A 13,052-nucleotide genomic window follows, 5' to 3' on the forward strand; every position below is an offset into this window, starting at 1 on the left:
AGGCCTGATCCAATATTTGCACATTGGTATATATACAATCCAGAAAGCTTTCCTTTTTTTTTCATATTGGAAGAAAGAAGCACAGAGATGGGGTCAAGGCAGCCACAGACCAAGTCCTCTCCATTCTTGTTGACTTGGGTAAGAGTATTTAAGATGTAAGAGCAGTTAAGCTAGCAACTCCTCAGATTAATAGAAGATGTTCTTACCTCACCTCAACCTACCGTGGGAGCCTGGGAGCTGCATCCAGGAGCGAGCACGACGCAGGAAGGTGGCCTTCACTTTCTCCCAATCTTCCTTCCTCCTGGGGCTGAGAACGCTCTCCGGCGCCGGGTGAGCCATCCCTTTGTGATTTACAGCCACCAGCCAGCGGCGGTGACGCAGCGTGTACCCACAGACAGACAACCGCTGACGCCAAGCTCAGGTATTCCCTTTATTGAACTGTACTAGTTATTGCAATCAGATTAAGTCACATTTATAAAGCAGACCATCCAGTTGCACTGAAACCGATTATATTCATTACATAGTTTTAATCACTGTCCGGTGAACTGGCAAATCCAATCAAAGCATTAGTCTTTAATTAAAAAATTAAAAAGAAATATTCAGACAATAGCCAAGCAATCACATCACAATGCACAGTTATCTAAAATTGCAATTAAAAAGCAGTTAACCAAAAAGAAAAAAATCACACCTAATCTTTAACTATCAATATAATACAAGAAGCAACAAAGGGCAACAGCATCAAAGCAGATTTATCTAACACTATAAATTCAGTCAGAAGCAGAAGCTCTAAAGTACACTAGCTGAAGCAGGACAATAAAAAATACTGAGCATGGAATACTTTTAATCTCTTCCATTAATATTCATTTCCAGCTGCTTATAATAGCAGCGCCTCATGGCCAAATCATTAGAGTTTTACATCTGGGTTGCAAATGACACTTTGATTGGATGTAATGTTCAAATGGTCCTCCCCACTGTGCCACCGTCAAGTCTTCTGCAGAGAGGTGTCCTGTAGTGCCAGTGGCTCACTGTGCGTGCTGGCTCAATGTGTGGTTCTGGAAAGACGAAAAAAGGAGACATGCATGAGGGGCAGAATAATAGAAAGCATGCCCATACCCTCCTACTCAGTACCATTTATGCAGAGCTCCACATAAAAGCTTCTCAATTATTACAAAACAAAATGCAATAAAGAAAAAGTACTCATAAGTAACAGCTGCCAATATGACACATTTGCTTTGTTCTGACAGATCTGTTAATGCTGGCATGAACTTAGAAAAAAAAATGCTGCAAGCCAAGTACAGCCATGAGGGTTTCTGTTTTTTTCTTTTTTGTTTTTTTCTTTTTTTTTTTCCTTTCAATACGTGTAAAGAAAGCGGTAACACTTCATGGGCAAAAACTGCCTTTAGGGATTCCCTTAACTGTAACAATTAAAAAAAATATATCTGAATGGCGGGGAGAACCCTTGCCATATTTTACTCTTTTATTCTCACTAGCACCGGGTGCAAGTACTGGCAGCAAGAGACACCAGATTGTGACACACACTTCTCGGTCCAAGAAATACTCCGGCAATAACAGCTGAACCGCCAGTCCAGGCACCAGGGTAATATACCCAGCAGAAAAAAAAACAGGCTGGACACACAACCCAGAAGTTAAATCCCTTTAAAAAACAGACTTTGCTCTACATATTTCTTTCAGCAGTTTAGAGAGTCTTTTTTGTATCCTTTTTTCCTTTGGGTAGATTTGTAATAGCCTTGTGTCATCACAGTACCTCGCAGCAGAGGATGCTGACCTGCCTTGCCATTTGTGCAGGAGCCAATAAATGGTGAAGCCAACCTTGGAAGCGTATTTTTAGAGCAGTACCAGTTCACCTACATTTTGTGTGCTGACTGAAACCCAGTCCTACATACAAACTCAGCTTCATTTGTGTGATTATTCAACTATTTCAGCAACTAGAGATGTGCTTCGTGGTGAGCTTTTCTCGAGCTGAGTCCCTAGCATCCCCAAGTATAAAAATCCATTTGCATTATTTCAAGCCTAGGCAATTTACTACTCTCCATCTGCCTAATAACAGAGCTGGGCAAGTCCACCAGCTTGAAGAATAAGTTTTTAAACACAAAATGAATTTTGAATCCAATTACTTATTTACCATCGCAAAGCTTTAAAAGAAAGTAAGATATTTTAACTTTTCATAGATCATCTGGTCCTTCTACGCTATCCACGGTGACATCTTGATCAGGAAAAAGCACGATCCTCTGCTTTATCCGGAGATGACAACTCCCTGATGAAAACCGTCTGTGGAAGGAGCTAAGGGGCAGCCTGGGGTGTGGGGGCCAGGCGGCGGTGACCCCAATTTGCAGGCAGGAGCATTTCTGGACTCTGCATTCCCAAAAAGTGACCACCAGGTGTCACAAGTGCTGCTGAGTTCCTAAATCACGGCAAAAGTTCCCTGCCATAACCGCGGCGGGCGGGCAGCGAGGAAACTCCGCAGGAGAAGGGTCGGGACTTGCTGTGGAAGAAGGTTTCAGAGGCAGCAGCAGCAGCATCGTGGCTGGAAGGGGCCCTTGTGAAATTAAATGTAACCGACTGACCAGATCACAAAATAACTGGTCGGTGTTCAGTATAACACTAGCCCTCTGAGCACAGCCCAGTCTGTGACGGTAAATATTTCCGAATCAAAAGCCACAAGTCCAGTGCCAAGACCCGGGAAGCTTATCAGGGGATAAAGCATCACACTCGAGTAACGTCAAGGGAATCAGTTGAAATTCCTTTGCTTCCAGACAATTCAGACATCACCAAATATAAAATCCAACGTTTTTTTACTTTGCTCTACGTGGAATTTTTCCTGGCCATAGTAAGGAATGCCCTGTGCGGTGCTGGATATTAGTCTCAAGTCAAATAACGACTTTATGGAAGAGGATGGATGGAGCCCTACAAACCCAGTGGCAGCACCGACGAGAAGCTGGTGCACCAAGCCTACCCAGGAACGCTTGGAAACGTGAAAGAGTACAGAGCCCACTCTCTGCTCAGACACACTCCTCGGCATTTTAACAATGGCCACTTCTTGTGCACTTCATTACAGTTCTATTTTTAGGTCGTCCTGAATATCAATAAAAAAAGCAAAAGGTTTACCGTCTTCAAATCGAAAGGAGGGCTATTCGTGGTAGACAAATCCATACTTATTTAGGCGGTGTCGTTTAAGAGATAATGCACAATCAGCACTAGATGCATGACGCACGGTCTACAGTCAGGGAACATGATTTCAAACTTGTGTGGCTGCTGCATTGATTACACCAGGCAGGTCAATAAAGGAATGGTATGTGGCTCTAAATCTGATAATGAAGCTTTCATTGTGAGCCCTCCCTCCTCAAACATAGGTTAGTAATATGTTCTGAACGCTCCTAATACAAGGAATATACTGGGTTTGTGAGCAGAGTTTACAGAAAGAAACAAACAGATTGTACACAAACGCTGCAGCCGTTCGGAGCTGGGTCAGGTTGGAGCTGAGAAATGCCATGCCATAGGGCTATCAGTTAAAAAAAAAAAACAAAAACCCAAACATTTTTCATATGCAAATCATGATTTTGTCTTAATATCTTGGGAATATACCATCCCCAAAATCCCAAACATTTTTCATATGCAAATCATGATTTTGTCTTAATATCTTGGGAATATACCATTTATTCCCCTTGCATGCATTACTGGCAATCGAGATGGTGACTAGTCCCCAGACCCAGCAGTTAATAAATCGAGCCACATTTTATACAGGACCTCCCAGATGTATCTCTAACACCTATGGACACAAGAGCCCGTGTGCTCCAGATCCTGCCCCTGCCCTTCAGAGAGCAGACCCTGCAGAAGCCATGGGCACAAACGTGCAAGTCCTGTGCCCCAAAGTGCTGGTGAACACTGGACCACCAGGTTCCTGCATGTGCAAATACTCCATGACCACCACTGGTGCACATTCAGAAGACCCACAGAAGCCTGCCCGTATCCTCTGCAACCCATACAGGTTTCTCACCTATTAAAATGTATTTCAGACCACACAAACAGGATTTCCAAAAGAAGCCTGGCAACCTGTCTGCTATTACCAGCAACTGTCATGTCTTGTCTTCTTGCTTCTACTCCCTCTGCCCCGTGCGTGTGCAGCTGATTGGAACTGGGCTTTGCAGATGTCAGAAAGTGTCCGAGATGTTCAGTGCTTATGTCTCTTCTCTCACACCTGTGTTTTGCATATTTGACCCGTGCTTTATCAAATAACTTTACCAGGCACCTCCGTGTGTGCCTACAGACACTGAAAATCCCCCTGGCTGACCACATTTCCAGAGCGATTGAGAAATAAGCAAATCCTGGCATTTAAGTAGAAAAATAAGTAAATCCTGTGAACGCCCTGTGCTTCAGCAGGAACAGCCTTCACCCCGATGCTAGGCTGGGCTGTTCCAGGCGGCAGAATGAAGCCATAAAGGCCAGAAGGGAGCCAGCGTTTGGAAATGTGTGATGCTACAGGGATGCTTCCACCCAAATAGCCTAAGGAAACGTCACCCACCTTTCCAGCAGGAGGCTGGGCTGGCAGGAAACGGCTCAGGCATGATTTTTCAGCTCCAGAAATCATAGTTTTTTTAAAAAAAAAATAAAAAATCTTAACGGTGATTTCCACAGGAAAATAGAGCAGCCAGAGAAACGAAGGCTCTCCAGGCGTGCTTGTGTGTGTGTGTTTGCACAAGCCTACCTGCTCACAAGGCCAGCCGTACACGCATGTGGGGCCGGCAGGAGGCAGGACATAATTTGGAAGCTGAACAGTAAAAATGGTTCTTCCCAGCTCCTGTTAGGCCCCCTGGTTTCCGCATGGCTCACAGCTGATACCCCACTGAATACATCATTCTGAGACATTATTGCAGCTGGAAAACTCTACAGCAGCACTAAGTCACCTGTCAAGATCAAGTAAGTCACAGCTTATTTATAGGACAAGGTTGGAAAATTTCTTCTTTTCTTTTCTTAATAATCATGCAAAATGGATAGCAAATCCGTTAGCCACGTCAGGGGGAAAAATGCAACTACCCCAAGCCTCAGGGCTGTCACAGTGTTTCAGTGGAATTTTCTACTGGCTGCACAATCCCCAAATGAACCATTTGTGGAAGTGTCTGTGACCAAAGAACTGGGCGACGGGTTTTGCAGGAAATAAAAGATTTCAAAGAACGGTTGATTATTGTCCGTGTAGATACTGATTGCTCTCCAGATCTTCCCCAGGGACACCCCCTGCCTGTCCTCTGGATGCGGATCAAGCCATTTGTGCAGGACATCTACAATGAATATTTCTCTGTTTTTCTACATGCATTATTATGAAAACACTGGCATGACAATCTCCATTTTCAGAGCACTGTGTCAAGAAGGAAAGCATCAGGCTTGAAAGATGATCACTTACAGCAGTTCAAAGAACTCTTACAAGCTATATAAAGACAGAGAGAAAAAAACACACACAGAAAGGCAGCACATGATGGAGCAAAGCTCCAAGCCAGGCAGTCAAGCTGGGAGTCTCCCCCACTGCAGCGCCGTTCACTGCCAACAAGTCACAGGTGTACTACACGGGAGCAGGTGAAAAAAATAAAATGCAACTGCGAGGGGTGTGATAATGGTTTGGGGCCATAATACATCCAGTCTATAGTGCCACTGTGCATCTGTTATGTATTTAGGTATTTTGTACCAGCCGCTTAGAGGTACGCTGTCTATATGCATGAGCATATACGCCTAAAAACCGTATGTTATACAGAGGTTAAAGAAATGGCACGAGGCTGGTGATGCCCACCACCCTCAAGTGAAATTCCTAAGCCTTCTGCAGTGTTACAGAGAGATTGGGACTCTAATGAAAGGTTATAAAGCCTCTCTCTCCCCTTCCAAATCCCATTAAAGTGAACAGAAACTATTCCTCAAATCATTGCATTAGGAATTCTGGAGATAATAGATTGATGCAACAAACGGCCAAGGCGAAACGTCACCGGTGCTCATCCATTGGGTGGCCCCCGTGGGTGAGCAGGTCGGGTGTTTCTCTCCCCACCATCCTGTCCAGGTTTCCACCACCCTTCAGGCACCCTCCGGCTCCAAGCCCAGGGATCAGGGTCTCAGCTGGGGATCCCCTGGGGCTGTGCCCCCTTCTCCCTGTTCTCTCCCCTTTGCCCCTTTCAGAGCAGGGCAAGAGAAGCAGCCCTGCTGTTGACTGTCAACACTCACAGCCTGCCAGACAAGAACTAACCCTCACATTTCAGGCGTTGACTTGAAGCTAAGGTTCAAGTCTCACACTTGAACATATATATAAAAAAAAGACAAAACAAAACCTCCAAATTGCTGCAAACAGAAGTTAGAGTGTCTAAATATTTACGAAATACCATCTGCAGCATTCTTTTTTTCAAACAATGTTTTGCATCGTCTGAATTCCAACTGGCCCAAAAGTCTTCCAACCATTATTCCTCGTTATATATCCATAAGCACACACACTTGTGTGCACAGGCACCATTTCCCTCTAACAGCAATCCATAAAGATGAAAATCTTTATGCCTTGACTTTATAAAGGGATTACTTTAGGCAGAGGACACAAGACGACCCTTGCTTTAGCCATTGGAGATTATGCTCTCTACAGAAAGCTGTGAGCCTTAAATTGGTGCTGCTCTAATCCTAAACTGGAGAGGCATTCAAGGGATGCCATGACCCAGAAGAGCAAGAGGAAAAAACCTAAATTAAAAAAAAAAAAAGGCAAAAAAAAAAAGCAGCACGCTGAAGGGAGGGCGGGGAGGGAGAGAGAGAAAGGGAGAAAAGGAAAGCAAGCTTGCTTTACAGGATCAACTTACTTATTTTTATTTTTAATTTCTGTTTGTTTCTTTCCCTTTGCTATCAGACTCTAAAGAAAAATCACCTTTGCACCCCCTTGCAGTTTGTATGTGCTTATTTTTAGAACTGTTTGACAATTATCCAAGGGTCTAAGACTAACAGATGGCCTGTCTTAAAGCCTCATATGTTCACTAGTTTGCACTTCTGACAAACAGTAAATGTACTCAAGAGTGTGCCATAAACAGGGCTGAATGAATACTCAGAACACAATTTAGTTAATACACTTCATTAAAACTGATAGTGGTTACCAATGTTTCCCGTAAAACCAGGTGTTAATTCCCCTTCCAGTTGTTTCAGGTAACTCTTACCCAGTGACATTTATACGTTTAGATCCTAGTTTTTCAGGAAATACAGTATTACTTCTTCCCTTTCCCCTGGTATTTCACCCACTACACAAAATGCTTGTAACAAGTGAACTCCAAGTTATCATGGTACTCAATAAAATAAAAAAAAAAAACAACTGTCAGGCAAGACAGGTTCACATGTCCCTTCTTTATTTGAAGAATCCCTTGAAATGGAGGTAGAGGCAAACGAAAGGTGGCACATCCTTTGTGAAAGGAAAGGGCTGCCTGTGTTACTGCTTCCTTCATCTCTGAGCATCTGATAACTTGCCATGCGTCAGTCAGCCCCCGTGTCAGCGCACTCCGAGATGGCACTTCAACAAATGCAGTTAGGAAGCTGTCCTTTACAAGTTATTGAACCAAGAAAAAATAAAAAAATCACTTCGAGCGCCTAAGAAAATACGCCTGGAGGTTTGGTGTCAGCTGAAAAGCCGGGCTGCCCGTTTCCAATGAAAATACCTACATCTGAGTTACCCTGGCACTCGCACACACCTCATTACTCCAAGGCCAAATACACCTTTCACTGGTACTGGGACACAGAAATCCTCCTCTGTGCCAGGACAGCACCCTCGGGGTTTCCATACCCTCTGGGGAGGTTGAGCAGCCCCTCTCTGTGCCCGCTCACCTGGGGGACACCCCCAGCCACCCCCAGAAACCTGCCCAGCTCCTCTGGCGACCAGGACCTGGCGCTTCGTCTGGAGTCGATGGGAAGATTCAGGATTTGTAAAATATTTACAGGGGTGGGGGAAAGCTGCTCCACACGTCACTGACTAAATGCTGTCTGCTTTTTTATTTTTAAATGAATCTCTTTCTGTGGCTGGCATGTTTCTGTACTGAAATGCAACTGCCCGGGCGCTGGTCTGGAGAGCCCCCCCGATGCCTTTGTTCTGCTCCGGGGGCGGTGAGCCGGCAGCTGCATTGAACCCACAACGTACTTGCTCCGTGTCACCTCCACACTTACACCCCTTCCATTAATTTTAAAGAATTCTTGAATTTGGATAGGCACTTCCTGGATTTAAAAATTACCTTTTTATATAAATACCTTTCTTAGAGCCGTTTTTCCCAGCGCCAGCCTTTTCTCACACCAGCTAAGTATTTTTTAGATGATTTATGAATTTAATTTCTCTTCTAATTCAGGTTGTTTAGTCCTAATCAGACTTTGACAACTCACCTAACATGCTTTCCCATTTCCACTTGAGACTAATAATTCTGTATCATCAGTCTTCTAGACCTGCCATCTCTTTCTATTCTCTAAAACCTCAGAGTAAACCAAGGTGAGTCTATTACCAGGAAACTCCAAATGTGAGCCTAAGCCTGGCATAGCCTCTCATATTCGATTAAATGCCTCACTGAGAAGTCTATACCCTTCTTCCAAAAATACTGGGTAAAACGCTGAAGCACAAAAGCAAACTGAAGCCTTTGGGAAAATCTCCTTACCACGGCGCTTTGGAAATAAAAACCACAGGAGAATACATTATTAAGATAACGGGAGTCTTCTGTTGGAGAAACTAGCCGTAAACACGCCGTGATTCACTGAGGCACCCAATGAAACCAGGGAGCTAATAATACCTGTCCTGAGGGACCGCGCGCTCCTGAGAATTGCACTCAGAAATGCAAATTTATCAGCGTCCTTGTGCCTTGTAGTCTGCAGCACACCATGTGCAAGATCAAAATAAGCTGAGGGAAGAACCTTACACTTCCTAAATGTAAAGGGAAAGGGACAAATTTAATTACTGTTGTCAGAAGTGCATAAAACCAGCATATTTTTAGAACGCCTCCCTTAGCCTGACCGTTTCTCCCTGAGTGGATCCCAGAGCCGCTGCTGATCCCGAGAGCAGAAGGGTTTGTGGGATCCCAGCTGCTCTGCCAACAGCCCTTGGTGCTTTATCCTCCGCTCGCTCAGCCCATGTTTTCCTGGGGAGCTTGGTCCACCCCTGTGGCCACCCCTGTGTGGTCACCCCCCAGCGTGGAGTAGCACCCATGGCCTCTGCCTGATTTCGAGGGAACCCCCCGAAGCTGTCCTAATGAAGGCAAACACCTCCCTTCCAGTCTGGCTTCAAGTCTAAGCCACGCACTGATCAGAGGAAGCACCTACTGCCCACAGGTACGCTCCTTTGTCGGTGCTGCACCAAAGACTTCAACGCACGACCCAGTGCTGACCTGTTTTTATCTACTTAGGGGTCCTACCCGGAGAAGCAATGTGCTTCAAAACCATCTGCAGGAGAAAAACCATTTTCCAGGAATCCTTCTTAGGTATTCCTCTCAAAACCATGATTTTGTTGATTTATTTGAAGCCTATCTGAAGAATATCTTGTTAATCCCTCCTCGATCTAAGGTAAATCACATTGCAGAAGCTAGTTAATTGTTCATTTCTGTAAGGGCTGCCATCATCATTATGGGACCCTTTGTTACTCTTCTATAAACATGAAATAATTTCACGATTTGGCTTTTACTGTAGGACCAGGACAGCATCCTCTCACACTCTTTTTCTCAAAAGAATACTTAAAGCAAAAGGGAAACACTTTACATAGTACCTTTAGCAGTCACCAGTCAAAATGCATAGACAAAAGCTTCATTGAGTGACCGTTTCCATGGGAATATAACCTAAGAAAAGCCAGTAAATTCAAAGTTGAACCGAAAACTGGCTCCTTAACTTGCCCTGCTGTTCTTCGGTATGGCAAGGGTCACTGAACACCAGCTGATTTTCAGTAGGTGTTTTTTTCTGCACCAGTTTGGTATTCCTGGTGTTAAGGACCAGGTATAAAACAGTCTCAGCCTTAACTGTGAATTTTCTTGCAAAAATTAACGGGGGCACATCTTGTACTTTTCACTTAGGCAACATCCTCCACCGGATGATGGGAGCAGCAGCTGGACCAAGTCCCTTGGACCAAATAAGCAAGTGTGGACGGACAGACAGACAGACAGCCTGACTTCACATGAGCCATGCCCACCCGTGGTCCTTCTATCGGTAGCTCTTTTAAACAAGCAGCAACTACAGTAAAATTCCCTCTAATGGAATACTGATCTGACAAATCACATTGCCTTATGTTATGGACACATTTTTCTTGGAGGCAGATAAATATTCCCGTCACGTGGCGCCCACATACTGCTCAGGCTGACAAAATGGCTGGTCAGTGACCTGTTGCCTTGGACGTAATGGCTGTTATTGCTGGTTTCTAATTTCAAAAGAGGCATAAAAATCCTCCAGTGCAAGCCTCTCTGCTATAAAATAGCAAGGCCACAGTTTATAGAAGTACTTTACATGCCTCCCCATTAGTGTACATGCCACCAGCAGAGCAGAAATCTGCAGACAGGATTGTGCTCAGCCCACTGCCCACCGCCTTGAGGAATTAACCCCAGAGGAGCTGGCAGCGTGGAAGAGCCAAGCAGGATTTGTTCCCGTAAGTAAAAGAGGGGCCAAAATACCACCAACACGAGCCGTCTCCTCCAAGACACCACAAGACAAAATAAGCGAGGCGACACCGCTGTGGTACGTGTGTGAAACAACTGTAACTGTTAAAAAATGGGATTTTCCAGCCATTGCTACTCCATTACAGTGTCGCTGGTCTCAGGGAAATCTGCCTCCTAAACAGCAAGACGCTACGTTTTAAACAATTGTGATTTCATGCAAAGACTAAGAGCGTGTGTCGGCCCCAAAGGAGGACGAATTTTTCAGAAGTAAATATGTTCTAAGCCTCCTCCCTGCTCCTTTTGGAGACACAGCAGTGTAATGCACCGATGACAGATACGCTGTACACACTCAAACCTCAATGCCCATGGCAATTTATTCAGGTTTAACTGTGCAACAGAAACAAATGAGGAGGCTCGGTGGCCAGGCAGGACTCTTCCCCGGGGCTGGCAGTGCTTTGGCTGTTTCTGCGTGGGGCAAAGCTGGAGCAATTTGGTTCTGAGGACGTGCTCTGCGCAGAGGAGAGCTGGGGGGGCCCGTACTGCCTGCCCAGGACGTGGCACAGAAGACACAGGAGATGCTCTGCAGAGAATCAGCTCAAGCAGGGCTGAGGGGATCGGTTCGGGACTGATGCCCCTCAAATCTGGGCTGGCTGCTGTGGAGCTGGGGTGACAGAGCCTCGCTGAACCCAGGCTGACCTTACACAAAGCACTGAGCCCTCTCTGCACCGATCCCATCAGCACACACCGCCTTACCTCTAGCATCTAGATTTCCCCAACAAAGCCCCATCACCTCGTTAAGGATGCACAGCTTAGGACATTGCAAGTTATTCTATTAACACGAGTTGTGAAGAAAGAAGAGAGCATTAGCACTCCCTCCATCAGTGTTTACTGCAGGGGTCGGGCTCCTGCATCAAACATTCCTGTCCCATCTTGGGTTAACATCAGCAGAAACCTCCTGCATCAAACATTCGTGTCCCATCTTGGGTTAACATCAGCAGAAACCACACAAAAGGCACAATCTGACAACAAGCTGTATTCTAAATTATTTTACCTTTCTTTCTTTCCCCCCTGGTTAAAGGGAGATATGACACTACTCTCAAAATATGATGTTAAAGCAAAGTATTCATTACGCCAACATTATGATATGACTGAATATACTTCTCTGAAACCAGCTTCAGAAGGAGTGACCAGCAAGGCTGCTCCGGGGTGGCCTTCAGGTCCCCGAAAGTAGGCTGGGCTGAAAATGCCACCAACCTTCCCAACGAGAGCACAGAGGTGCAGGCAACAACAGCCCTATACACAAGGCAAGTTACCAAATGGCTTTCTAACTATTCCTCTGCCTTTTGTTCTTACCAGGCCCCATTTTTCCCTGACCACTCATCACACATGCATCTGAGCTGGCAGAGCCATGGGGACAGGCGAGGCAGGGAAGAGTTAGCAGGAGTCTTTAAAACCACCCTGGGAAAAGTGGCCCTGGGGATGGGGCTGCAGGGCAGGACCCATCTCCTCAGCTCCCTCCAGAGCTGGGGCTGGAGCTGCTGTTCCTTCTGCCTTTCACTGGCCCGGGAGATAAACCCTCGGATTGCACCCCAAATCTCTCGCTCGGCAAATCACCCAAGGCCTTTCGAATTTCCTCATGGAACTATTTTTCAAATTCCTTCTCACAGCAGAAGTGAGGGGGCTCCGCCAGCGCCGCAGCAGTCGGCAAGAGCAGTACAGTATCACTCCAGGATTTCCTGTCTGGAATTTAGGCTTCACGTCTGAAATACAGCACACACACAACATTTGTACGACTGAGGAAACGCGAGACGCTTGCCATACATTTATTATCTTCCTGGGGAAATGATATAGAGGACAAAAGAGACTATATTTACTCCCTCCCCAGCTGCTTTTACAATCTAATAATTTATTTCTCCTGGACATAAATTTCAGATTTAAACGAAATCCCCGAAACCTAAAGATGCCGCATGGTAGAGGCTAGGGCAGTATTTCTTTCCATTTTGGAGATGGAGTGCTTAATGCATTGCTCTGTTAACCAGGAGCCTTAAATTTCGGGGGGGAAAAAAGAGACAAGCAATTAAACTGTGGCAGACCCTAGATGCAAATACAGGCGACTGTGATTACTGCTTTCATACACAGAGTTAAAAATATCTGGTTATTGAAAATTATTTTCTCAGCCCATGGGGGTTTATCTAGGTTTAGGCTGAGATGTTTATTTTTTCTGCAGCAGCCATACTGGGGGATTCTTTTACAACATTTTCCTTACACAGGAGCTATATATCATTCGCATTTCTGAAAACTGAGGTGCTTTCTATGATGTAAGAAATCTCTGCAATTAGAAACAACCATATCCTGTTTCAGAAAAATAGAACAAATAAAACACATCTCCAAACCCTTCTAGTCAGCAGCTAAGAAAGCAGAGCTCTT

General features: G+C 45.2%; 1 protein-coding gene across 3 annotated transcripts in view; it reads right to left on the reverse strand.

Moving 5' to 3' along the window:
• Positions 1–417: 417 nt before the first annotated feature.
• Positions 418–13,052, reverse strand: part of ZNF423 (zinc finger protein 423) — a 244,113-nt gene continuing 231,478 nt past the window's right edge. For all 3 annotated transcript variants that reach the window (XM_014942178.1, XM_014942177.1, XM_014942176.1), the window contains one exon: positions 418–1,052. In XM_014942178.1, coding sequence (XP_014797664.1) covers positions 1,023–1,052 — 30 coding nt within the window. In that variant the 3' untranslated portion in view covers positions 418–1,022. The remainder of the gene's footprint in view (positions 1,053–13,052) is intronic.

This window comes from Calidris pugnax, unplaced genomic scaffold (genome assembly GCF_001431845.1).
Source record: "Calidris pugnax isolate Ruff unplaced genomic scaffold, ASM143184v1 scaffold28, whole genome shotgun sequence".
Classification (NCBI taxonomy): Eukaryota; Metazoa; Chordata; class Aves; order Charadriiformes; family Scolopacidae; genus Calidris; species Calidris pugnax.